We start from the raw sequence: 27,595 nt of genomic DNA, 5'->3' as shown, positions 1-27,595 counted from the left end.
TCATCGCCTATTCAATTCCCTGTAATATATGGTTCTGTTTGCACTTCCTGCGCCTTCCACTAGATGTCAACAGTCGGAAGAATGTTGAATGAAGTTAATACTGTGTTGTGGGGCCGGATGAGAGGAGAATGAGTCAGTGGTCTGGCAGATTGCCAGTTCCTGGTCACGCGCTTTCCTCATGATATCGCCTTGCGTTCCATAACTTCTACAGACATGAAGGAATGCTCCGGTTGGAACGTTATCGGATATATATGATAACAACATCCTGAAGATTGATTCTCTACTTACTTTGACCAGTTTATTCGACTTGTAATATAACTTTTTGAAGTTTTCGTCCGACGTTTGCCTGCATCTGCGTGAGCGTTTGGACATGTCTACTACACATGCTAGCAAAAGTAGCTACTTGGACATAAGTAATGGACATTATCGAACAAAATAACGTTTTATTGTGGAACTAGGATTCCTTGGAGTGCATTCTGATGAAGATGATCAAAGGTAAGGGAATATTTATGATGTAATTTCTGTTGACTCCAACATGGCGGAGAAATTTTGTTAAATCTGAGCGCCGTCTCAGATTATTGCATGGTGTGCTTTTTACGTAAAGTGTTTTTGAAATCTGACACAGCGGTTGCATTAAGAACAAGTGTATCTTTAATTCTATGTAAAACATGTATCTTTCATCAAAGTTTATGATGAGTATTTCTGTTGTTTGACGTGGCTCTCTGCAATTTCTCCGGATATTTTGGAGGCATTTCTGAACATGGCGCCAATGTAAACCGAGATTTGTGGATATAAATATGCACATTATCGAACAAAACATAAATGTATTGTGTAACATGATGTCCTATGAGTGTCATATGATGAAGATCATCAAAGGTTAGTGATTCATTTTATCTCTATTTCTGCTTTTTGTGACTACTATCTTTTGCTGGGAAAATGGCTGTGTTTTTCTGTGGCTATGTACTGAGCTAACATAATTGTTTGGTGTGCTTTCCCCGTAAATCCTTTTTGAAATCAGACACATTGGCTGGATACACAACATGTGTAGCTTTAATTTGGTGTCTTTCATGTGTGATTTCATGAAAGATTGATTTTTATAGTAATATATTTTAATTTGGCGCGCTACATTTTTTCTGGCTTTTGGCCAAGTGGGACGCTATCGTCCCACATATCCCAGAGAAGTTAAGCCATTTTGCCACAACTTTGGAAGTATGCTTGGGGTCATTGTCCAGTTGGAAGAGCCATTTGCGACCAAGCTTTAACTTCCTGACTGATGTCTTGAGATGTTGCTTCAATACATCCACATAATTTTCCTGCCTCATGTTGCCATCTATTTTGTGAAGTGTACCAGTCCCTCCTGCAGCAAAGCAAACCCATAACATGATGCTGCCACCCCCGTGATTCACGGTTGGGATAGTGTTCTTTGGCTTGCAAGCCTCCCCCCTTTTTCCTCCAAACATAACGATGGTCATTATGGCCAAACAGTTCTATTTCTGTCTCATCAGACCATAGGATATTTCTTCAAAAAGTACGATCTATGTCCCCATGTGCAGTTGCAAACCGTAGTCTGGCTTTTTTATGGCGGTTTTGGAGCAGTGGCTTCTTCCTTGCTGAGCGGCCTTTCAGATTGTGTCGATATAGGACTTTTTTACTGTGAATATAGATACGCTTATACCTGTTTCCTCCAGCATCTTCACAAGGTCCTTTGCTGTTGTTCTGGGATAGATTTGCACTTTTAGCACCAAAGTACGTTCGTCTCTAGGAGACAGAACGCATCTCCTTCCTGAGCAGTATGACGACTGCGTCGTCCCATGGTGTTTATACTTGCGTACTATTGTTTGTACAGATGAACGCGGTACCTTCAGGGGATTGGAAATTGCTCCCAAGGATGAACCAGACTTGTGGAGGTCTACAATTTATTTTCTGAGGTGTTGGCTGATTTCTTTTGATTTTCCCATGATGTCAAGCAAAGAGGCACTGAGTTTGAAGGTAGGCCTTGAAATACATCCACAGGTACACCTCCAATTGACTCAAATTATGTCAATTAGCCTATCAGAAGCTTCTAAAGCCATGACATCATTTTCTGGAATTTTCCAAGCTGTTTAAAGGCACAGTCAACATAGTGTATGCAAACTTCTTACCCTCTGGAATTGTGATACAGTAAATTATAAGTGAAATAATCTGTAAACAATTGTTGGAAAAATTACTTGTGTCATGCACAAAGTAGATGTCCTAACCGACTTGCCAAAACTATAGTTTGTTAACAAGAAATTTGTGGAGTGGTTGAAAAACAAGTTAATGACTCCAACCTAAGTGTATGTAAACTTCCGACTTCAACTGTAGCCAAATTGCTACTATATTAGTGCCAAAATTTGACTGTAGGGTGTCAGCAAATATAATAAAAAGTTTACCCTATTCACTTATGGCAAAGATACTTATCAGACACAGATGAAAGGGAAACATATGTTGGGTAGTTACTGGTTAGCTAGGTCTTCCGCAAGCATGGAACAAAAGAGGGGGAAGGGTCGTTCAAAACTCTGGCGCAGTTGTCATGTCAACACATCCGTCAGTGCTGCTGTGAACCGCATCATAAGAGACATGCCAAAACGATGTATTAAAAATGGACATCATTGATGCAATTTCAATGTTGTTTGAGTATCACCAAATATGCTTGAGATGATTTTACTGCAACACTGCATCCAAGTTGCTTGACATAGGTGTTTCAAAGAGCTGTCAGTCAAGGCGAGCTCATGAATATGTGCTCCACGCCCACTCAGCCGGTCTTTCCAACTTCCTGGTAGTTAGCCATGAAAAATAAAATATCAAACAAAATTGCATATTATGGTTGGTATTTTAGTTTCTCAAAAGGCTATTTTACATGGGAATCAGAATGACTGTTCTTGACCTTTAAAGACGGGTCTGTAAATGTAAAGGCAGGAAATAAGAGGTAAGAGACGACAACACAGTGTTAAGTACCTCAATGGACTGTAAAGGTGATCACTCTACAAACTATCGTCACCGTACCCTTAAGGAAATCAAATATTATGGACACATTAGAAATAGTGGATATTTGGAGACTAAAAACACCGACCTAGTGAGATATACATGGAGGAGACTTAATCAAGCTAGTCGTCTTGACTACTTTCTTGTCTCTTTCTCTCTTGCATCAAGGGTTAAAAAAGTTTTAATAGGAGACAGAATGCGATCTGATCATCTAATTGGCATTCACATTGCTCTTATAGATTTTCCACGTGGACGGGGATATTGGACATTTTATCAAAGTTTACTGGAGGACAACTTATTTTTAACTAATACAAAATAGTTTATAACTGAATTTTTCCAGTATAATATAGGTTCAGCAAATCCCCTTATTGTTTGGGATACCTTTAAATGTACCTTTAGAGGTCATTCAACTCAATATTCATCAATAATAAAAAAGCAGTTTCTGGCTAAAGAGACAAGATTAACATGGGAAAATCCATGAACTAATAGTACAGGTAAATAGCAATAAAAACAATACTACAGATATACAAAATAAGTTAGAGGAAAAACAAAAAGAACTTGAGGAACTTATTCAATAACGATCTAATGTAATCTATTACAAAAATAAAGCAAACTGGATGGAATATGGAGAAAAATGCACAAAATTCTTCCTGAATCTCCAGTACAGGAACACTAACGAAAATAATTTGCAGAAACTCGTTACTGAATACGGAGTCATCTATGATTCTCTGAATTATATTTCAAAAGAGGAAGCCAATTATTTTAGGCAGACATTCTCTTTTCCGTCTCATCCTCTCCCACTGAATGAAGATTACGGTAAGGAATTCTTTCCAAATAATTTTGAAAAATGGAAAATTAACAAAGTACAGAAAGATCTGTGCGAAGGCCAAATTACAGATGAATAACTTTGAGGCTATTAAATACTTTCAGTCTGGAAAAATCCCAGGGCTTGATGGCATACCGGCAGAGGTATATCAAGCCTTTTTTGATATACCAAAAGCTCCATTGTTAGATTGTTTTAACTACTCCTATAGAAATGGTAGTTTGTCAGGTGCTCAGCAGGAAGGTCTGATTTCTCTATTATTAAAACAAGACCCAGATGGCAAATATAAAGACCCAATCTATCTAAAAAACTGGAGGCCCCTTACACTTCAATGTTGTGAGGCAAAAATACTAGCAAAATGCATAGCACTCAGAATTAAAAGGGTTTTACAAAGTTCTGTTCATCCGGATCAGACAGGTTTTTTACATGGACAATACATTGGAGATAATATACGACAACTACTAGAAATAATAGAACATCATGAAACATCTAAGCCGCCAGGCCTGGTATTTATAGTGGATTTTGAAAAGGCATTTGATAAAGTAAGACTGGATTTTATTTATAAATGCCTGGATTTGTTCAATTTCGGTAATTCTCTTTTAAAATGGGTAAAAAATTATGTATAGCAACCCCAGGTGTAAATTAGTAAATAACGGCTACTTCTCAGAGATTTTTGAATTGTTAAGAGGAGTTAAACAAGGGTGTCCGCTGTCACCATATATATTCGTTATGGCCATCGAAATGCTAGCTATTAAAATCAGATCAGAACTACATTAGAGGATTAGAAATCCAAGACTTAAAAACAAAAAGGTGTCACGCCCTGGCCTTAGTTATCTTTGTTTTCTTTATTATTTTAGTTAGGTCAGGGTGTGACATGGGGGATGTATGTGTTTTTGTATGTTTATGGGGCAGTGTCTGGTCTAGGTGTATGTATGTCTATGGTTGCCTAGATTGGTTCTCAATTAGAGACAGCTGTCTATCGTTGTCTCTGATTGGGAACCATATTTAGGCAGCCATATTCATTGGGTAGTTTGTGGGTTATTGTCTATGTCTATGTTGCATGTTAGCACATTGTTTATATAGCTTCACGTTCGTCGGTTTGTTGTTTTGTTTAGTTTGTAAAGTGTTCTTCGTTTCGTGTCATTAAACGAGAAGAATGTATTCTAACCACGCTGCGCTTTGGTCCTCCTCTCTTCCACCATACGACGATCATGACAAAAGGTGTCCATGTATGCCGATGACCCAAGTTTTATATAAAGTCCGCAGGCTAGATCCCTGCAATGTCTCATTGAAGATCTAGATACCTTTTCTGTACTCTCTGGACTAAAACCTAAATATGATAAGTGTACAATATTACGTATTAGATCTTTAAAAAAATACAACTTTCACATTACCCTGCAGTTTACCTATAAAATGGGCTGATGCTGAAGTAGACATACTTGGTATTCATATCAAAAAAGATATAAATAAGCTCTCCACAATGAATTTCAATAGAAAACTCATCAAAATGGACATGGTGCTGCAACCATGGAGAGGTAAATTACCTGTCTATTTATGGAAAGATTGCCCTGATTAACTCCTTAGTCATATCTCAGTTTACTCACTTACTTATGGCGCTGCCTACTCCTGATGACTTGTTTTTCAGATCATATGAGCAAAAAATATTTCGCTTTATCTGGGACGCTAAACCAGACAAAATAAAACGTACCTACAGTGGGGAGAACAAGTATTTGATACACTGCCGATTTTGCAGGTTTTCCTACTTACGAAGCATGTAGAGGTCTGTAATTTTTATCATAGGTACACTTCAACTGTGAGAGACGGAATCTAAAACAAAAATCCTGAAAATCACATTGTATGATTTTTAAGTAATTCATTTGCATTTTATTGCATGCATAAGTATTTGATCACCTACCAACCAGTAAGAATTCCGGCTCTCACAGACCTGTTAGTTTTTCTTTAAGAAGCCCTCCTGTTCTCCACTCATTACCTGTATTAACTGCACCTGTTTGAACTCGTTACCTGTATAAAAGACACCTGTCCACACACTCAATCAAACAGACTCCAACCTCTCCACAATGGCCAAGACCAGAGAGCTGTGTAAGAACATCAGGGATAAAATTGTAGACCTGCACAAGGCTGGGATGGGCTACAGGACAATAGGCAAGCAGCTTGGTGAGAAGGCAACAACTGTTGGCGCAATTATTAGAAAATGGAAGAAGTTCAAGATGACGGTCAATCACCCTCGGTCTGGGACTCCATGCAAGATCTCACCTCGTGGGGCATCAATGATCACGAGGAAGGTGAGGGATCAGCCCAGAACTACACGGCAGGACCTGGTCAATGACCTGAAGAGAGCTGGGACCACAGTCTCAAAGAAAACCATTAGTAACACACTACGCCGTCATGGATTAAAATCCTGCAGCGCACGCAAGGTCCCTCTGCTCAAGCCAGCGCATGTCCAGGCCCGTCTGAAGTTTGCCAATGACCATCTGGATGATCCAGAGGAGGAATGGGAGAAGGTCATGTGGTCTGATGAGACAAAATTAGAGCTTTTTGGTCTAAACTCCACTTGCCGTGTTTGGAGGAAGAAGAAGGATGAGTACAACCCCAAGAACACCATCCCAACCGTGAAGCATGGAGGTGGAAACATCATTCTTTGGGGATGCTTTTCTGCAAAGGGGACAGGAAGACTGCACCGTATTGAGGGGAGAGCATTGAAGATGGGTCGTGGCTGGGTCACCACCCCCACTCTCCCTCTGAGCAACACGGACTTTCAACTCCCTCCAAAGATTTTCTATGGGGTTGAGATCTGGAGACTGGCTAGGCCACTCCAGGACCTTGAAATGCTTCTTACGAAGCCACTCCTTCGTTGCCCGGGCGGTGTGTTTGGGATCATTGTCATGCTGAAAGACCCAGCCACGTTTCATCTTCAATGCCCTTGCTGATGGAAGGAGGTTTTCACTCAAAATCTCACGATACATGGCCCCATTCATTCTTTCCTTTACACGGATCAGTCGTCCTGGTCCCTTTGCAGAAAAACAGCCCCAAAGCATGATGTTTCCACCCCCATGCTTCACAGTAGGTATGGTGTTCTTTGGATGCAACTCAGCATTCTTTGTCCTCCAAACACGACGAGTTGAGTTTTTACCAAAAAGTTCTATTTTGGTTTCATATGACCATATGACATTCTCCCAATCTTCTTCTGGATCATCCAAATGCTCTCTAGCAAACTTCAGACGGGCCTGGACATGTACTGGCTTAAGCAGGGGGACATGTCTGCCACTGCAGGATTTGAGTCCCTGGCGGCGTAGTGTGTTACTGATGGTAGGCTTTGTTACTTTGGTCCCAGCTCTCTGCAGGTCATTCACTAGGTCCCCCCGTGTGGTTCTGGGATTTTTGCTCACCGTTCTTGTGATCATTTTGACCCCACGGGGTGAGATCTTGCGTGGAGCCCCAGATCGAGGGAGATTATCAGTGGTCTTGTATGTCTTCCATTTCCTAATAATTGCTCCCACAGTTGATTTCTTCAAACCAAGCTGCTTACCTATTGCAGATTTAGTCTTCCCAGCCTGGTGCAGGTCTACAATTTTGTTTCTGGTGTCCTTTGACAGCTCTTTGGTCTTGGCCATAGTGGAGTTTGGAGTGTGACTGTTTGAGGTTGTGGACAGGTGTCTTTTATACTGATAACAAGTTCAAACAGGTGCCATTAATACAGGTAACGAGTGGAGGACAGAGGAGCCTCTTAAAGAAGAAGTTACAGGTCTGTGAGAGCCAGAAATCTTGCTTGTTTGTAGGTGACCAAATACTTATTTTCCACCATAATTTGCAAATAAATTCATAAAACATCCTACAATGTGATTTTCTGGATTTTCTTTTCTCATTTTGTCTGTCATAGTTGAAGTGTACCTATGATGAAAATTACAGGCCTCTCTCATCTTTTTAAGTGGGAGAACTTGCACAATTGGTGGCTGACTAAATACTTTTTTGCCCCACTATATATAAAACAACACAAGATTCAAGACTTCGTGCTTTTCAGCTAAAATTATTATAAAGAATTCTTGCCACCAACAAAATGTTGAATATTTAGGGCATAAAATCATCGAAGCTCTGCAGATTTTGTTGTGAGGATACAGAATCAATAGACCATTTATTTTGGTATTGCCCTCAGGTAGCCTGTTTCTGGTCTCAGGTTCAGGAATGGCTGAAACTGCATAGCATTGATCTAAAATTGACCCTAGAAATAGTACTGTTAGGAGATCTGGAGAGACTGGGTCAGTCAATTACTAATATACTAATACTCTTAGTAAAATTATTTATCTTCAACTCGCAATCTGTGGATTCTATTTGATTAGATACATTGAAATTGTATGTTAAACATCACAGCATAGTTGAAAGATATGTGTTGCTTAAAAACCCGAAGTGGGTGGCCAGCAGAGATAGATGGGATGCGCTGAGGGAAGCTGAGGGTTAGGATGTGGAATTGGAGACAAGTGGGAGTGGAGTTGCTGTGTGAGAGAGAGAATGATGGTCAAAGATTTTTTTAAATAAAAAACATAAAAAGTATGTTTGAATGACACTGAGGGGCAGTGTTTTTACAATTAATGCCGGTTTGCCTGAGGCTGATGCCGTGCAGGTGTTTGTACACATGCATAAACACACTCATTCAAATAAACGCATACAAGAACACACACATACATGTAATAGTGCCAGACATGCACACAAACATATACAGTTGGCATTGCTGTTATGATTTTAGTTGTCCTTGATGTCCTATGTTTAAAATGTTGTTTTTTTAAAATATTTTTTGCATTGTTGTTTGCTGGTTTCTTCTGTCTTATTATTTTTTCTATTTAGTTCATTCTCTTGGTTGGTGCATTGGGGGGTTCTTGGGGGTGAGGAATTATTATTATTTATTTTTTTCTTCTTTGGGGGGGAGACTGTGGGAGGGGTCTCGAATGGTTGATGGACAGCTATTGGGGAACTGTGGGGGGGGATCTTGGAGGGTTCGGGTTCACGTTTTTTAGCCTGTTGGGAGATCTGTCAACGTGCCCTTGAGCAGGGCATTGACCCTGTATGTTTCTGTGTGTCGCTCTGAATGGGAGTCTGTTGGATGACTGGTATGATGTAGTTGTTGAGCGGCTTCACTGCAAGTATATTGTATGTTTAGAATATTCAATAAAACATCTTTTTTTAAATAAAATAAATAAGGAAATAATAGAGGGATGAGGAGGAGAGAAGGAGAGGAGGGGTGCAAGAAATTAGGGTGACAAGAACTCTCCCATATGATGGCACCATATGCTCCACAACAATGACATTGTTACTGCTGAAGAATGGACTCGTCTTGGAGCTTTTGTTGCCATTGTGGAGTCCATGAAAAGTCTACATTTAAAACACACTTGGCCGAACTCTGTTTTTCTATGTGTCTGGAAAGGAGAGGAGGAAGAAGGGTGGAGGAAAGAGAGAAGGCAGAGAGAAGGGGGAGAGAAGGGGAGTGGTGTGTTACAGTGGACAAAGGAGAAAGGTGAGTCACCACCATGGTGTTCTAAGAGCACTGTTGTGAGTTTACAGCAGCTGTTGTTCCTGCTGGAGGACATGGCTGAGACATTCTCAGTGTGTGTGTATGTGTGTGTGTGTGTGCGTAGCTGAGACATTCTCCAGTCTATAATAGCCACTGTGAGACCACGGCTCCCTGTAACCCTAAACCTGGCCCTGAACCCAGCCACAGCCCTTAGCCTGCCAGTCTGTGTGTGTGATGGGTGTTTAGAGGAGGCTACACACTCCTCCATAAAGACAGACTGACAAGGACAGTGGTCTGAGAGTCTGTGTGTCTTTGGACAATGGCTTACCATCCTGGCAGTGCTCTCTCTCTCTCGCTCCCGCTCTCTTCCGCCCGGCCCATGACTCCGCAGCAGCTGCTGGGCATCATGGATGGCCTGGGTCACCACATCCCCCTCTCCCAGAAATCCTACAGAGAGAGAGAAGGAGGAGAGAGAGAGGGAATTAAAGGAGGTACAAATCGTCATTAGATGCTCAGATGTGCAGGGCACCGACAAAGTGTTGCAAATGTCAAGACAACAGAGTACACTTATTGTTTCAGAGGGAGAGTGGGGGTGGTGACAGACTCGCTGATAGAGCAAAAGTCCTAAAGTCAAAGGGGGAACAAGCTCTCTCACACACACACACACACAGAGTGTTGACATGCCTGAAGGTAAATAATGTCATGAGTGGAAGGAGGTATGTAGTAGATGTCGACCGATTAATCGGAATGGCCGATTAATTAGGGACGATTTCAAGCTTTCATAACAATCGGTAATCGGCATTGTTGGACACCGATTGTGGCCGATTACATTGCACTCCACGAGGAGACTGCGTGGCAGGCTGACTACCTGTTACACGAGTGCAGCAAGAAGCCAAGGTAAGTTGCTAGCTAGCATTAATCTTATCTTATAAAAACAATCAATCTTAACATAATCACTAGTTAACTACACATGGTTGATGATATTACTAGTTTATCTAGCTTGTCCTGCGTTGCATATAATCGATGAGGTCCCTGTTAATTTCTCATCGAATCACAGCCTACTTCGACAAACGGTTGATGATTTAACAAGCGCATTCGCGAAAAAAGCACTGTCGTTGCACCAATGTGTACCTAATCATAAACATCAATGCCTTTCTTAAAATCAATACACAAGTATATTTTTTTAAACCTGCATATTTAGTTAATATTGCCTACAAACATGAATTTCTTTTAACTAGGGAAATTGTGTCACTTCTCTTGCGTTCCGTGCAAGCAGTCAGGGTATATGCAGCAGTTTGGGCCCCCTGGCTCGTTGCGAACTGTGTGAAGACAATTTCTTCCTAACAAAGACCGTAATTAATTTGCCAGAATTGTACATAAATATCACATAACATTGAAGGTTGTGCAATGTAACAGAAATATTTAGACTTAGGGTTGCCACCCGTTAGATAAATACGGAACGGTTCCGTATTTCACTGAAAGAATAAACGTTTTGTTTTCGAAATGATAGTTTCCAGATGCGACCATATTAATGACCTAAGGCTCGTATTTCTGTGTTATTATGTTATAATTAAGTCTATGATTTGATATTTGATAGAGCAGTCTGACTGAGCGGTGGTAGGCAGCAGCAGGCTCGTAAGCATTCGATCAAACAGCACTTTCCTGCATTTGCCAGCAGCTCTTCGCTGTGCTTCAAGCATTGAGTTGTTTATGACTTCAAGCCTATCAACTCCCGAGATTAGGCTGGTGTAACCGATGTGAAATGGCTAGCTAGTTAGCGGGGTGCGCGCTAATAGCGTTTCAATCGGTGACGTCACTCGCTCTGAGGCCTTGAAGTAGTTGTTCCCCTTGCAAGGGTCGCGGCTTTTGTGGAGTGATGTGTAACGATGCTTCGAGGGTGGCTGTTGTCAATGTGTCCCTGGTTCGAGCCCAGGTAGGGGCGAGGAAAGGGACGGAAGCTATACTGTTACACTGGCAATACTATAGTGCCTATAAGAACATCCAATAGTCAAAGGTATATTAAATACAAATGGTATAGACAGAAATAGTCCTATAATTCCTATAATAACTCCAACCTAAAACTTCTTACCTGGGAATATTGAAGACTCATTTTAAAAGGAACCACCAGCTTTCATATGTTCTCATGTTCTGAGCAAGGAACTTAAACGTTATCTTTTTTACATGGCACATATTGCACTTTTACTTTCTTCTACAAGACTTTGTTTTTGCATTATTTAAACCAAATTAAACAGGTTTCATTATTTATTTGAGGCTAAATTGATTTTATTGATGTATTATATTAGGTTAAAATAAAAGTGTTCATTCAGTATTGTTGTAATTGTCATTATTACAAATAAATACATTAAAAAAAAAAATCTTCCGATTACTTGGTATCGGCTTTTTTTGGTCCTCCAATAATCAGTATCTGTGTTGAAAAATCATTATCGGTCGACCTCTAGTATGTAGGTGTTGTGTGTGTGTAGCATTAATGTGTGTGTGCAGACTGACCCAGGTTAAGTGCAGGTCGTGAGGGGCTGTCTCTATGGTTGTCTCTGGGTCTGTACCCCCCCTGCAGTGTCAACGTGCCCAGCTCAAAGGCCTGCGGGCTGGGGATGTTCCCAATGTCCATCCCCTTGGGCTTGGAGGTCAGGTTCAGAGGCTGGCTGGCTTCCTAAGGGGAAAAGATACAAAATACTAGACCATCAGGGGTGTGTCAGCACAACACAGAAACACAGAAACACACAAAGACAATACACTACACTGCTTATATTTATACACTGAGTAATTATTTAAAAAACACATACAACGTACAGTTCCCATCCATGTCAATATAACAAACACACACCGAGGTATGAGGTGTATGTGTTAGGGTTATGCATGACAGATATGGCATCTCACACCTCTGTAGTGTTTCTTTAATCAAATATTTCTGTTGCCTGTTCTTTCTCTCTGTCCTGATTCTTTTGTTTAGTTATTTATGTGATGCCCTTTTCCACTTGAGAACCAACTGTGCAGAAAGAGCATGCATTGTGCACACAATTGTGAATGGGGTTTAGTGTACCAGAAACATCCATTGTTAATTTGGAGTGCATTGTTTTGACAGTGTTTTCAAAGAGTTCTAGCCTGTATCTGTAGTCTTAACAGAGCTAGCTTCTTAAGCATAAATCATAGTCCACGGAAGCTGAGACGTATTAGTTCGGCCACAGGGCCGCCACAATTTCCAACCCGTCTCCCGGTACGAGTCCTCTATTCATTTGAATGTGATGACAGTTGGAGAAATTGCTTGAGCTGAGTTGAGAATTCGAAAAGTATGAAAGCCAACGGTCCAATATTCTAGAACACTGCTGTGTGTACGCATACACGTTTTGGACTACAGTATGATGAACCCTTTAGGGCCATACATAGTACAGGATTCAGCCACTAACATGACATTCGCACAAAAATACAAGTAAATCCATGCTAAAATAAGGCTTGCACCTGTGCAATATTTGCAGCTTATTTTCAGGAGGGGAATAAAATACAGAAAAGAAAGACATGGAACTGTCTTTATAGAAACATTAACATCATTTGCTTTCCTTTTCTATTTTATTTCCTCGGCAAACGAACAGGTGCAAACGAAAGCTTGAATCTGGACACAGGTGTTACTGTGAAGTATAGTGTATAGTATTTAGTATAGTGTATAGTATAGCCAGTTCCACTGCGTTTTTTCATTGTTCCCCTCTAATCATGGACTGATTTAGACCTGGGACACCAGGTGGGTGCAATTAATTATCTGGTAGAACAGAAAACCAGCAGGCTCCGGATCTCATAGGGTAAGAGTCAAATAACCCTGGTATAGTGTATAGTATATTATAAACTGGGTGGTTTGAGCCCTGAATGCTGATTGGCTGTGGTATATCAGACCGTATACCACGGGTATGACATAACATTTATTTTTACTGTTAATTACATTGGTAACCTTTTTATAATAGCAATAAGACACTTCGGGGTTTGTGGTATATGGCCAATATACCACAGCTAAGGGCTGTATCCAGGCACTCTACGTTGCGTCGTGCATAATAACAGTCCTTAGCCGTGGTATATTGGCCATATACCACACCTCCTCGTGCCTTATTGCTTGAGTATAGTGTAGTGTATAGTATATAGTATAGTGCAGTGGTTCTCAATCCTGGTCCTGGGGACCCAAAGGGGTGCACACTTTTTTTGCCCTAGCACTACACACCTGAGTCAAATCATCAAAGCCTGATGATGAGTTGATGATTTGAATCAGGTGTGCAGTATTTGTATTCATTATGGATCCCCATTAGCTGCTGCCTTCTTCCAGGGGGCCAGTGAAATGAAGGCCGTTATACATTTTAAAAACATTACAATACATTCACAACACATTAAGTGTGTGCCCTCAGGCCCCTACTCTACTATCACATATCTACAACACAAAATCCATGTGTACGTGTGTGTATAGTGCGTATGTTATCGTGTGTTTGTATGCATGGGTCTGTGCCTATGTTTGTGTTGCTTCACAGTCCCCGCTGTTCCATAAGGTGTATTTTTATCCGTTTCTTAAATCTAATGTTGTCATGGCTCTATGTAGTACTGTGCTCCTCCCATAGTCTGTTCTGGACTTTGGGACTGTGAAGAGACCTCTGGTGGCATGTCTTTTGGGGTATGCATGGGTGTCCGAGCTGTGCGCCATTAGTTCAAACAGACAGCTCGGTGCATTCAACATGTCAATACCTCTCACAAATACAAGTAGTGATGAAGTCAATCTCTTCTCCACTTTGAGCCAGGAGAGATTGACATGCATATTATTAATGTTAGCTCTCTGTGTACATCCAAGGGCCAGCTGTTCTGAGCCAATTGCAATTGTCTTAAGTCCCTCTTTGTGGCACCTAACCACACGATTGAACAGTAGTCCAGGTGCGACAAAACTAGGGCTTGTAGGACCTGCCTTGTTGATAGCACTTAAGAATTCAGAGCAGCACCTTATTATGGACAAACTTCTCCCCATCCTAGCTACTGTTGTATCAATATGTTTTGACCATGACAGTTTACAATCAAGTGTTACGCAAAGCAGTTTAGTCTCCTCAACTTGCACAATTTCCACATTATTCATTACAAGATTTAGGTGAGGTTTACTGAACGATTTGTCCCAAATTCAATGCTTTTAGTTTTTGAACTTATTCCTTGCCACCCATTCTGAAACTAACTGCAGCTCTTTGTTAAGTGTTGCAGTCATTTCAGTCGCTGTGGCAGCTGACGTGTATAGTGTTGAGTCATCCGCATACATAGACACACTGGCTTTACTCTAAGCCAATGTGCCAAAGCCGTTAGTAAAGATTTTTAAAAGGGGCCTAGACAGCTGCCCTGGAGAATTCCTGATTCTACCTGGATTTTGTTGGAGAGGCTTCCATTAAAGAACACCCTCTGTGTTCTATTAGACAGGTAACTCTTTAACCACAATATAGCAGGGGATAACACATACGTTTTTCCAGCAACAGACTGATCGATGATGTCAAGTCAAGTCGCACTGAAGTCTAACAAAACAGCCCCACCAATCTTTATATCATCAATTTCTCTCAGCCAATCTGTAATTTGTGCTGTGCTTGATGAATTCCTATAAGCGTGCTGAAAGCGTGCTGAAAGTCTGTTGTCAATTTGTAGTGCCAGCCACAAGGTGCCTTATTGCTATTATGAACTGGTTACCAACTTAATTAGAGCAGTAACAATACATTTTTTGTCATACCCGTGATATACCACGGCTGTCAGCCAATCAGCATTCAGGGCTTGAACCACCCAGTTTATTGTATAGCGTAGTGTATAGTATGGTGTATAGTATAGTGTACAGTGTAGTGCATAGTATATAGTATAGTGTGCAGCGGGATATAGTGTTCAGACTGGGACCCATATTAGAAATTCTGTGTTTTCCTGGGACCCAAGCTTAGGAAAATATGCAACTATACATAAATAATCGGTACATTTCATTGCCCTTATGCCTAAAACAAATGCAATATAGACAAAAACTAAATATCTACTCATGTTTATTTCCCCCATTAAAAACACTCTTACATATCTGTCTAGGTTGGAACTGTTGCTTTTAAAATACAATAAATCATTTTCATTCTGAACTGGAATAAACTGATTGATCACATCACACAGATGAATAACAGAACACACACACAGGCTTTTTGATAGTGCAACCCTAAGTAACAGTACAGATGAAAAATGATCAGGCCTACTGTACATCTTACTGTAGAAATGATTGTTGAAAGAAAGTCTAGGTTGGAACTGTTGCTGTTAAAACACAATACATCTTTTATATTCTGAACTAGAATTACTGATTGATAACATCACACAGATGTAGACCAGAAAACACACACACAGTCCTAATGAGAGCATGTCTATTCTGGGCTCTATTTTTGACAGTGCTCCACTGAGGTCATGGTCAGCCTTGAAACTGTTTCTGTACTTGTTTTACAAGTATGTCAGAGTTGAGAACCCTGACTCACATAGGTATGTGGTGCCAAACTGGACCAGAACATCTACTGCTTTCTCAGTCAGACAGGAGACCACTTCCTGCTGTACATGAGCAACCCAGAACTGTGTGTTTGTGTTTCCCTCAAAACTTATCTTGCTTCAAACAGTTTATTCCAGTTAAGAATAACAATTATTATTGTATTAACAGAAACAGTTCCAACCCAGACTATTTTTTTTTCAACAATAATTTAAACAGTAAGATGTACAGTAGGCCTGATCATTTTTCATCTTCATCAGTAGCTTGCTTGCTTTGGCGAATGTTAGCTATTAGCTGTGTACAAGACCAGGGGATTGTTTGAAAGAGAAACTCACATCTACTACTATGAGAGTTAGTTACTGTAGTAGTCCCTTATTTATGTGTATCATCACCTGTTATAAAATGACAACAATATAAGTTTGTATGAAAGAGAGAGAAACTCATCGCTGTATATGCGTTTCATGACACTTGAGCTCAGTCAGAACGGAGGCTAGCACGAGTCCATTTCATGACAGCGGTGGGTGATGGCAAGTGGGAATAACAAGTCAGTGGCTTGAACGACAGCGCTGTGTCGTGTGTGTCGCGGAGTGATCTTCAAGAAAACTGCAGAAAAAAGATCTGGTAAACCACGAAGCACACGGGCATCTCCCTCTCACACTCGCAAAGCTGCCAAACTCAGCAGAGACTGCTGTTAAGCAGAGAGCACACTGAACAGAGAGCGCAGGTGTACTTGGCCAAATCAATTCCAGTAATTAATTAAATAATTATCAATTTACGCTGACACGTCGCGACCCACCATTAACAGGTCCGCGACACAAAGACCCATACTTTAAGAAAGGCTGGTGTACAGTATACTATACAATGTAGTGTAATGTGTACAGTATAGTATACAACGTAATGTAATGTGTACAGTAGTGTAATGTGTACAGTATAGTGTACCGTGTAGTGTAATGTATAGTATACAGTGTACAGTATAGTATACAGTGTAGTGTAATGTGTACAGTATAGTATACAGTGTAGTGTAATATGCACAGTATAGTATACACTGTACAGTATAGTATACAGTGTTGTGTAATGTGTACAGTATACAGTGTAGTGTAATGTGTACAGTATACAGTTTAGTATACAGTGTTGTGTGATATGTACAGTATAGTATACAGTGTCGTGTAATATGTACAGTATAGTATGTAGTGTAATGTGTACAGTATAGTATGTAGTGTAATGTGTACAGTATAGTGTATAGTGATAATAATATTTAACAGACGCTTTTATCCAAAGGGACTTACAGTCATGTGTGCATTCATTTTACGTATGGGTGGTCCCGGGAATCGAACACACTACTCTGGCGTTACAAGCGCCATGCTCTATCAACTGAGTTACAAAGGACCAGTATGTAATATAGTATAATAAGGGTATACTATAGTATAGGTATATGTCCAGTATAATATGGATGAAAATCACTACCTGTCGGAAGGTACCACTGGGCCTTTTCATAGGGGCGGAGTGAAGGTTCTGCAGTAGATGCATGGGATAGTCCACTGTTAAATAAAACAGGGGGAGATGAAAGCTTCACAATCACTATCGGAAGGGAACAAAATCAATAACATCCCAACAACATTTAGAAAACATTATCTGTACTACCATCTGACTGCACAACACATTGAAGGGCAAGAACAGGGAAAAGGGGGTTTGACTGAGAAGGTTACTGACCACAATACCATATGAAATGGACGTCTGTTCGTTGCTCAATCAATTTACACAGTACATAGCAACAAGACAAACAAAACAGAGGAGCCAAATTGACAATGTTTTTTTGAGGGGGGGGGGTTCCGATTGACATTTACAATACATTAAAAGTCCACAGCGATCACTTGATGTCATCTCGTTACTTATTTGATTTCATAGTGTATGAGAGGATTGAGTGTTTATGATGAACCACTGAGTAATCTAAGCCATGTCACATCCCACCAATGGGCCCCAACCAACCCTCCTTTTTGGAAAGCATTGCATTGGGGACATGGTCTGTGGAATTCTATCTGCTTCAGTCTAGCCCAAGGTGTCAAACTCATTTTGCCCGGGGGACTGCATTCGGTCTTCAACGAGGTCCGGAGGACCACACTGAAAAGATATTCATTTCTGATGCTCCCTAGCTTTACAGTCAAGAAACTGTATGAAAGAAGGTCCATTGTCATTTCTACACAGTTTCAAATTGGTTTTAGACATTTTAAAGCACATTGAGTTAGTCCCCTCCCAAAAAGTAAATAAAGACATATATATACAGTGCCTTACACATTTTGTTATGTTACAAAGTGGTATTAAAATTGATTGAATTGTCATTTTTTTGTCAACAATCTACACAAAATACTCTAATGTCAAAGTGGAAGAATAATTATTTAAAAAATTATATCTAACCTAAAACTAATATCTTAATTTGATAAGTATTCACCCCAGAGTAATTACATTTTAAAAACACCTTCGGCAACGTTTACAGCTTTGAGTCTTTGTGGGTTGTGCAATATTTAATATAAGGAGGCTCCTGTGTGGCACAGCGGTCTAAGGCACTGCATCTCAGTGCTAGAGGCATCACTACACACCCTGGTTGGATCCCGGGCTGTATCACAACCGGCCGTGACCGGGAGTCCCATAGGGTGGTGCACAATTGGCCCAGCGTCGTCCGGGTTAGGGGAGGGTTTGGCCGGGGTAGGCCATCATTGTAAATAAAAATTTGTTTTTAACTGACTTGCCTAGTTAAATAAAGGTAAAATAAAAAATATATAACTTTTTTATTTTTTATTCTTAAAGCTCTGTTAAGTTGGTTGTTGATCATTGCTAAACAGACATTTAAGTCTTGCAAAAGATTTTCCAACCAGATTTAAGTCAAAACTGTAACTGGGCCATTTAGGAATATTCAATGTTGTCTTGCCAATCAACTCTAATGTAGATCTGTGTTTTAGGTTATTATCCTGCTGAAAGGTGAATTTGTCTCCCAGTGTCTGTTGGAAAGCAGACTGGACCAAGTTTTCCATTAGGACTTTGCCTGTGCTTAGCTCGATTTTGTTTATTTTTATCCTGAAAAACTCCCCAGTCCTTGCTGATGACAAGCATATCCATAACATGATGCAGACACCACCGTGCTTGAAAATATGAAGAGTGGTACTCAGTCATGTTTTTTTCCCTTCAGTATAACCTTAGTGCCTTGTTGCAAACAGGAATCATTTTTTATGTACAGGCTATCTTTTTTGCACTCTGTCAATTAGGTTAGTATTGTGGAGTAACTACAATGTTGTTGATCCATCCTCAGTTTTCTCCAATCACTTCCATTAACTAATTACATCTAAAGTGTAATTAATAACTTCACCATGCTCAAAGGAATATTCAATGGTCTGCTTCTTGTTTTTATGAGGCATTGGAAAACCACCCTGGTCTTTGTGGTTGAATCTGTGTTTGAAATGCACTGCTCGACTGAGGGACGTTACAGATAATTGTATGTGTGGGGTACAGAGATGAGGTAGTTGTTCAAAAATCATGTTAAACACTATTATTGCACACAGAGTGAGTCCATGTAACTTATGTGACTTGTTAAGCACATTTTTACTCATGAACTTATTTAGGCCTGCCACAACAAAGGGGTTCAATACTTATTGACTCAAGACATTTCAGCTTTTCATGTCATTTTTTTTTTATAAAAAATTTGAAAAACAAAATTCCACTTTGACATTATGGGGTAGACCAGTGACAACAAATCTCAATTTAATCAATTTTAAATTTAGGCTATAACACAACAAAATGTAGAAAAAGTCAAGGGGTGGGAATACTTTCTGAAGGCAATATATATATATATATAATTGTTTTACTTAAACCACCCACGGGCCGGATTAGACCCCCCCTGGTTTATAGGGGATTGTCTAAATGAGGTTTGGGGCGGGATGTGACTCACTTAGCTGTCAGGGGATTTACTAAGAGAGGTTGGGGGCGGGGTGTGACTCACCTGGCTTGCAGGGGATTGGCTGCAGAGGCATGGTCATCTGTGTGTCGGAGGTGACAGGTAGTTGCTGGTTGTTGGGGTGGAAGGCTGGGATCATCACGTAGGGCATGTTCACCTGCTATGACCAGGTCAGACAGAGGGCACAAGGTCAGTCACACCCAGAGTTACCCCAAAGTTACTTCAAAATGATATTATAAAAATAGCATGTAATTTATAAAGGACTCACCTGGATCTGCTGCTGAAGCAGGTTGATTTTGTGCTGCTGCTGGATCAGCTGCTGCTGCTGTTTGGCGATCTGAAATAAACCACACACAGTTGTTCTCTTCCTCTGCTCAGATGTTGCATGCTTTAACCAATAGTTGGGTGCCACGTCAGACTGTCATCGACTGACAGATTACTATAACATATGATTAGTTACAAAATACCTATCCAGGCATTTTAAGATATGGCATGAATCAGCAACGCCTGGGTGGAGGAACATGCCCATTAAAAACATATAGTCTAGCCCAGGTACACTCAGGTAAGACGAGGTAAACCCAGGTTAGGGGTCAGTGGCCTCCCAAGTGGCATAGCGGTCTAATGCACTGCATCTCAGTGCAAGAGGCATCCTTATAGTCCCTGGTTTGAATCCAGGCTGTATCACATCCGGCCGTGACTGGGAGTCCCATAGGGCTGCGCACAATTGGTCCAGCATCGTCAGGGTTTGGCCGGGGTAGGCCATCATTGTAAATAAGAATTCTTCTTAACTGACTTGCCTAGTTAAATAAAGGTTAATAAAAAAATAGAAAAGTGTGCGTATTAGGGGTCAGAGGTCAGGATCACCTGTTCCTGCTGCTGTCTGGCCAGCTCCATCTGCTGCTGTTGTTTCTCCAACAGCAAGGCGGCCATGTTCCTCTGCTCAGAGTGGGCTCCCAGCAGCTGCTCCCTCAGACCACTCAGCTGGTTGATCATCAACAACAACTGCAGCTCCTTCTCTGCCAGAGACTCTGGAGTGCCTGAAAGAGCAAGAGCGCAAGATCATTTTTATTTGTTAATTGGCAGCTAAGCACTGATCATGTCACTAGCATACAAATTAAGACCCTAGATTTTATTGGAAAGGAGCATCAAGCTCATCACCATCCTGTAGCCTAAACTGCCCATGCTTTTCCAAATCGAATTGGAAGGACCACACAACATAACGAACAAATTGTCTGTCCACATTTATAAAATTGTACTGCCACTTTCTGGTTCCATCACACTTGTCGTGATTTTTTTTATATGGCATGAGTTTCCTTTCAGAAAAGCTGACCACGACTCCATTTTGTTGATTCCAGCCTACAAACAGAAACTAAAACAACAAGCTCCCGCGCTCAGGTCTGTTCAACGCTGGTCCGACCAATCTGATTCCACGCTTCAAGACTGCTTCGATCACGCGGATTGGAATATGTTCCGCATTGCGTCCAACAACAACATGGACGAATATGCTGATTCGGTGAGCGAGTTCATTAGGAAGTGCATTGACGATGTCGTACCCACAGCAACGATTAAAACATTCCCAAACCAGAAACCGTGGATTGACGGCAGCATTCGCGTGAAACTGAAAGCGCGAACCACTGCTTTTAACCAGGGCAAGGTGACCGGAAACATGACCGAATACAAACAGTGTAGCTATTCTCTCCGCAAGGCAATCAAACAGGCTAAGTCCCAGTACAGAGACAAAATAGAGTCGCAATTCAACAGCTCAGACACAAGAGGTATGTGGCAGGGTCTACAGTCTATCACGGATTACAAAAAGAAAACCAGCCCCGTCGCGGACCAGGATGTCTTGCTCCCAGACAGGCTAAATAACTTTTTTGCCCGCTTTGAGGACAATACAGTGCCACTGACATGGCCCGCTACCAAAACCTGCGGGCTCTCCTTCACTGCAGCCGAGGTGAGTAAAACATTTAAACGTGTTAACCCTCGCAAGGCTGCAGGCCCAGACGGCATTCCCAGCCGCGTCCTCAGAGCATGCGCAGACCAGCTGGCTGGTGTGTTTACGGACATATTCAATCAATCCTTATCCCAGTCTGCTGTTCCCACATGCTTCAAGAGGGCCACCATTGTTCCTGTTCCCAAGAAAGCTAAGGTAACTGAGCTAAACGACTACCGCCCCGTAGCACTCACTTCCGTCATCATGAAGTGCTTTGAGAGACTAGTCAAGGACCATATCACCTCCACCCTACCGGACACCCTAGACCCACTCCAATTTGCTTACCGACCCAATAGGTCCACAGACGACGCAATCGCAACCACACTGCACACTGCCCTAACCCATCTGGACAAGAGGAATACCTATGTGAGAATGCTGTTCATCGATTACAGCTCAGCATTTAACACCATAGTACCCTCCAAACTCGTCATCAAGCTCGAGACCCTGGGTCTCGACCCCGCCCTGTGCAACTGGGTCCTGGACTTCCTGACGGGCCGCCCCCAGGTGGTGAGGGTAGGTAACAACATCTCCACCCCGCTGATCCTCAACACTGGGGCCCCACAAGGGTGCGTTCTGAGCCCTCTCTTGTACTCCCTGTTCACCCACGACTGCGTGGCCATGCACGCCTCCAACTCAATCATCAAGTTTGCGGATGACACTACAGTGGTAGGCTTGATTACCAACAACGACGAGACGGCCTACAGGGAGGAGGTGAGGGCCCTCGGAGTGTGGTGTCAGGAAAATAACCTCACACTCAACGTCAACAAAACAGATGATTGTGGACTTCAGGAAACAGCAGAGGGAGCACCCCCCTATCCACATCGACGGGTCAGTAGTGGAGAAGGTGGAAAGTTTTAAGTTCCTCGGTGTACACATCACGGACAAACTGAATTGGTCCACCCACACAGACAGCGTTGTGAAGAAGGCGCAGCAGCGCCTCTTCAACCTCAGGAGGCTGAAGAAATTCGGCTTGTCACCAAAAGCACTCACAAACTTCTACAGATGCACAATCGAGAGCATCCTGTCGGGCTGTATCACCGCCTGGTACGGCAACTGCTCCGCCCACAACCGTAAGGCTCTCCAGAGGGTAGTGAGGTCTGCAGAACGCATCACCGGGGGCAAACTACCTGCCCTCCAGGACACCTACACCACCCGATGTCACAGGAAGGCCATAAAGATCATCAAGGACAACAACCACCCAAGCCACTGCCTGTTCACCCCGCTATCATCCAGAAGGCGAGGTCAGTACAGGTGCATCAAAGCAGGGACCGAGAGACTGAAAAACAGCTTCTATCTCAAGGCCATCAGACTGTTAAACAGCCACCACTAACATTTAGCGGCCGCTGCCAACATACTGACTCAACTCCAGCCACTTTAAAAATGGGAATTGATGGAAATTATGTAAAAATGTACCACTAGCCACTTTAAACAATGCCACTTAATATAATGTTTACATCAGAAAAGCAGATCTTAATATTTGGTACAGAAACCTTTGTTTGCAATTACAGAGATCATACGTTCCCTGTAGTTCTTGACCAGGTTTGCACACACTGCAGCAGGGATTTTGGCCCACTCCTCCATACAGATCTTCTCCAGATCCTTCAGGTTTCGGGGCTGTCGCGGGGCTATACGGACTTTCAGCTCCCTCCAAAGATTTTCTATTGGGTTCAGGTCTGGAGACTGGCTAGGCCACTCCAGGACCTTGAGATGCTTCTTACGGCGCCACTCCTTAGTTGCCCTGGCTGTGTGTTTCGGGTCGTTGTCATGCTGGAAGACCCAGCCACGACCCATCTTCAATGCTCTTACTGAGGGAAGGAGGTTGCTGGCCAAGATCTCGCGATACATGGCCCCATCCATCCTCCCCTCAATACGGTGCAGTCATCCTGTACCCTTTGCAGAAAAGCATCCCCAAAGAATGATGTTTCCACCTCCATGCTTCACGGTTGGGATGGTGTTCTTGGGGTTGTACTCATCCTTCTTCTTCCTCCAAACACGGCGAGTGGAGTTTAGACCAAAAAGCTCTATTTTTGTCTCATCAGACCACATGACCTGCTCCCATTCCTCCTCTGGATCATCCAGATGGTCATTGGCAAACTTCAGACGGGCCTGGACATGCGCTGGCTTGAGCAGGGGGACCTTGCGTGCGCTGCAGGATTTTAATCCATGACGGTGTAGTGTGTTACTAATGGTTTTCTTTGAGACTGTGGTCCCAGCTCTCTTCAGGTCATTGACCAGGTCCTGCCGTGTAGTTCTGGGCTGATAACTCACCTTCCTCATGATCATTGATGCCCCACGAGGTGAGATCTTGCATGGAGCCCCAGACCGAGGGTGATTGACCGTCATCTTGAACTTCTTCCATTTTCTAATAATTGTGCCAACAGTTGTTGCCTTCTCACCAAGCTGCTTGCCTATTGTCCTGTAGCCCATCCCAGCCTTGTACAGGTCTACAATTTATCCCTGATGTCCTTATACAGCTCTCTGGTCTTGGCCATTGTGGAGAGGTTGGAGTCTGTTTGATTGAGTGTGTGGACAGGTGTTTTTTATACAGGTAACGAGTTCAAACAGGTGCAGTTAATACAGGTAATGAGTGGAGAACAGGAGAGCTTCTTAAAGAAAAACTAACAGGTCTGTGAGAGCCGGAATTCTTACTGGTTGGTAGGTGATCAAATACTTATGTCATGCAATAAAATGCTAATTAATTACTTAAAAATCATACAATGTGATTTTCTGGATTTTTGTTTTAGATTCCGTCTCTCACAGTTGAAGTGTACCTATGATAAAAATTACAGACCTCTACATGCTTTGTAAGTAGGAAAACCTGCAAAATCGGCAGTGTATCAAATATTTGTTCTCCCCACTGTATATGTATATACTGTACTCTATATCATCTACTGCATCTTGCCATCTTTATGTAATACATGTACCACTAGCCACTTTAAACTATGCCACTTTATGTTTACATACCCTACAGTACTCATCTCATATGTATATACCGTACTCTATACCATCTACTGCATCTTGCCTATGCCGTTCTGTACCATCACTCATTCATATATCTCATTCATATATCTTTATGTACATATTCTTTATCCCTTTACACTTGTGTGTATAAGGTAGTAGTTGTGGAATTGTTAGGTTAGATTACTTGTTGTTATTACTGCATTGTCGGAACTAGAAACACAAGCATTTCGCTACACTCGCATTAACATCTGCTAACCATGTGTATGTGACTAATAAAATTTGATTTGATTTGATTTGAGTTTACACGCATGAAAACTGTGGTTAGAGAGAGAGAGAGATGAGTACAAACAGGATTATACATAGAGACCATTCGATATAGAGACAGGCAGGCAGAGACTGACAGACAGATGGAGAGAGACAGGTAAGACAGAGCACTGATGGGCCAGTCAGTGGTGAGCAGTATAGATGAGGGATCAGGGATTAGCAGTAAAGGGGTCAGGGGTAAAAGGATGAGAGGTAAAGATGAGGGGTCAGGGCTTAGGGGTAAAGGGGTGAGAGCTCACCTTTCAAGTGATTGCCTCCCAGGAAGCTTTTGTCCAGAAGTTTCTCCCTCCAGTCGACACTCAGCAGCTTCTCTATGGTGGGCATGACTGCCAACAGGACACAGGACATGGATGAGTTTTTACTTTTTGTAACCTTGGGTTGTGCCGTGGCGGGGATCTTTGTGAGCTATACTCGGCCTTGTCTCAGGATGGTAAGTTGGTGGTTGAAGATATCCCTCTAGTGGTGTGGGGGCTGTGCTTTGGCAAAGTGGGTGGGTTTATATCCTGCCTGTTTGGCCCTGTCTGGGGGTATCATCGGATGGGGCCACAGTGTCTCCTGACCCCTCCTGTCTCAGCCTCCAGTATTTATGCTGCAGTAGTTTATGTGTCGGGGGGCTAGGGTCAGTTTGTTATATCTGGAGTACTTCTCCTGTCTTATCCAGTGTCCTGTGTGAATTTAAGTATGCTCTCTCTAATTCTCTCTTTCTCTCTCTCGGAGGACCTGAGCCCTAGGACCATGCCTCAGGACTACCTGGCATGATGACTCCTTGCTGTCCCCAGTCCACCTGGCCGTGCTGCTGCTCCAGTTTCAACTGTTCTGCCTGTGGCTATGGAACCCTGACCTGTTCACCGGACGTGCTACCTGTCCCAGACCTGCTGTTTTCAACTCTCTAGAGACAGCAGGAGCGGTAGAGATACTCTTAATGATCGGCTATGAAAAGCCAACTGACATTTACTCCTGAGGTGCTGACTTGCTGCACCCTGGACAACTACTGTGATTATTATTATTTGACCATGCTGGTCATTTATGAACATTTGAACATCTTGGCCATGTTCTGTTATAATCTCCACCCGGCACAGCCAGAAGAGGACTGGCCACCCCTCATAGCCTGGTTCCTCTCTAGGTTTCGGCCTTTCTAGGGAGTTTTTCCTAGCCACCGTGCTTCTACACCTGCATTGCTTGCTGTTTGGGGTTTTAGGCTGGGTTTCTGTACAGCACTTTCAGATATCAGCTGATGTAAGAAAGGCTTTATAAATACATTTGATTTGATTTGTTGATGTTGTTGTTCAGCCACCATATTGTATGAAGAGACAGAGTTAAATGGTGTGTGTGCATGTGTCTGGGGTGCGTGTATGTTGAGTGAGTGAGTGAGTGAGTGAGTGAGTGAGTGAGTGAGTGAGTGAGTGAGTGAGTGAGTGAGTGAGTGAGTGAGTGAGTGAGTGAGTGAGTGAGTGAGTGAGTGAGTGAGTGAGTGAATGAGTGAGTGAGTGAGTGAGTGAGTGAGTGAGTGAGTGAACACATGCGTTTGAATCAATATTTCAAAACAGATCTCAAGGTCTGCTACTTTGTAAGGATTTCAATAGGAAAGTACATTGTGTAAATCAAATCAAATGTATTTATATAGCCCTTCTTACATCAGCTGATGTATTAAAGTGCTGTACAGAAACCCAGCCTAAAACCCCAAACAGCAAGCAATGCAGGTGTAGAAGCACGGTGGCTAGGAAAAACTCCCTAGAACTCCCTCTCAAATAACTCCCTCTCAAATAACTCCCTCTCAAATAAGAAAAACAGATATTTGAAATTCAATGTAATCCTGTAGCCAATGAATAGGAGCACAAACTTGAGCATACTGAGAGCTAAGGTAAACTCATCTAGCCTCCTCAGTCTTAATGTGATCCACTGAAAATCCTTCACATTTACCTCCATCAATGTTCAGGAGAGATCTCCAAAGAGCAATGTAATGATCAGAAACATATTACACTGGGGAGCAGACGAGGTGTACCATACCTTCGCTGACAGTGTGGTGCTTGTGTCCCTCTGGTCGGTGGTCGGACCCCCTGTTGCCCCCCTTCATCCCCACAGGACTCTGTCTGAGAAGCTGTTCCTTACCCAGAGAGACCTCCTACCAAGGACGGGGAAAAACAGGGTTAAGGAGAAAACTTACCAGAACAATTGTCAGTCTGTACAGAAGGGGGCCGTTCGATCGCCATTTGTTCACTTGCTGTTGGAGCAGTGTGTTATAGAGACCACCCGCCGGTGAGCGACTGACGGACATCATTTTTGCCCATTTCTACATGCAGAACTGGTTTGCACTTGTTTTGCAAATTACGGCAGGCAATCTGTTCAGAGGTGCTAAGTACTCTCATCCGGCAGACGCTTGACAATCCTACTGTCTGTCTGTGCGTTTAGAAAGCTAACAAACTGTAGCAAGCCAGCCTTTGATAAGCATACTACAACCAGATCTGTGTAAGTGTCTACAGTCGTGGCCAAAAGTTTTGAGAATGACACAAATATTC

The 27,595-nt window shown here is 42.3% G+C and overlaps 1 protein-coding gene across 3 annotated transcripts in view; it reads right to left on the bottom strand.

The window, feature by feature from the left end:
• Nucleotides 1-27,595, bottom strand: part of sox13 (SRY-box transcription factor 13) — a 72,117-nt gene that overhangs the window by 8,049 nt on the left and 36,473 nt on the right. For 2 of the 3 annotated variants that reach the window (XM_071335499.1, XM_071335500.1), the window contains exons 3-10: nt 27,087-27,201; nt 25,319-25,405; nt 20,666-20,838; nt 20,070-20,138; nt 19,847-19,961; nt 17,323-17,396; nt 11,856-12,018; nt 9,676-9,794 (exon numbers count right to left, since the gene is read on the bottom strand). In XM_071335499.1, the coding sequence (XP_071191600.1) occupies nt 9,676-9,794; nt 11,856-12,018; nt 17,323-17,396; nt 19,847-19,961; nt 20,070-20,138; nt 20,666-20,838; nt 25,319-25,405; nt 27,087-27,201 (915 nt within the window). The remainder of the gene's footprint in view (nt 1-9,675; nt 9,795-11,855; nt 12,019-17,322; nt 17,397-19,846; nt 19,962-20,069; nt 20,139-20,665; nt 20,839-25,318; nt 25,406-27,086; nt 27,202-27,595) is intronic. The other variant, XM_071335501.1, reaches the window with a different exon arrangement.

This window comes from Salvelinus alpinus, chromosome 12 (assembly GCF_045679555.1).
Source record: "Salvelinus alpinus chromosome 12, SLU_Salpinus.1, whole genome shotgun sequence".
In the NCBI taxonomy this organism is placed as follows: domain Eukaryota; kingdom Metazoa; phylum Chordata; class Actinopteri; order Salmoniformes; family Salmonidae; genus Salvelinus; species Salvelinus alpinus.
The sequence above is the reverse complement of the archived record's forward strand: the minus strand, read 5'-3'. Positions and strand labels throughout refer to the sequence as shown.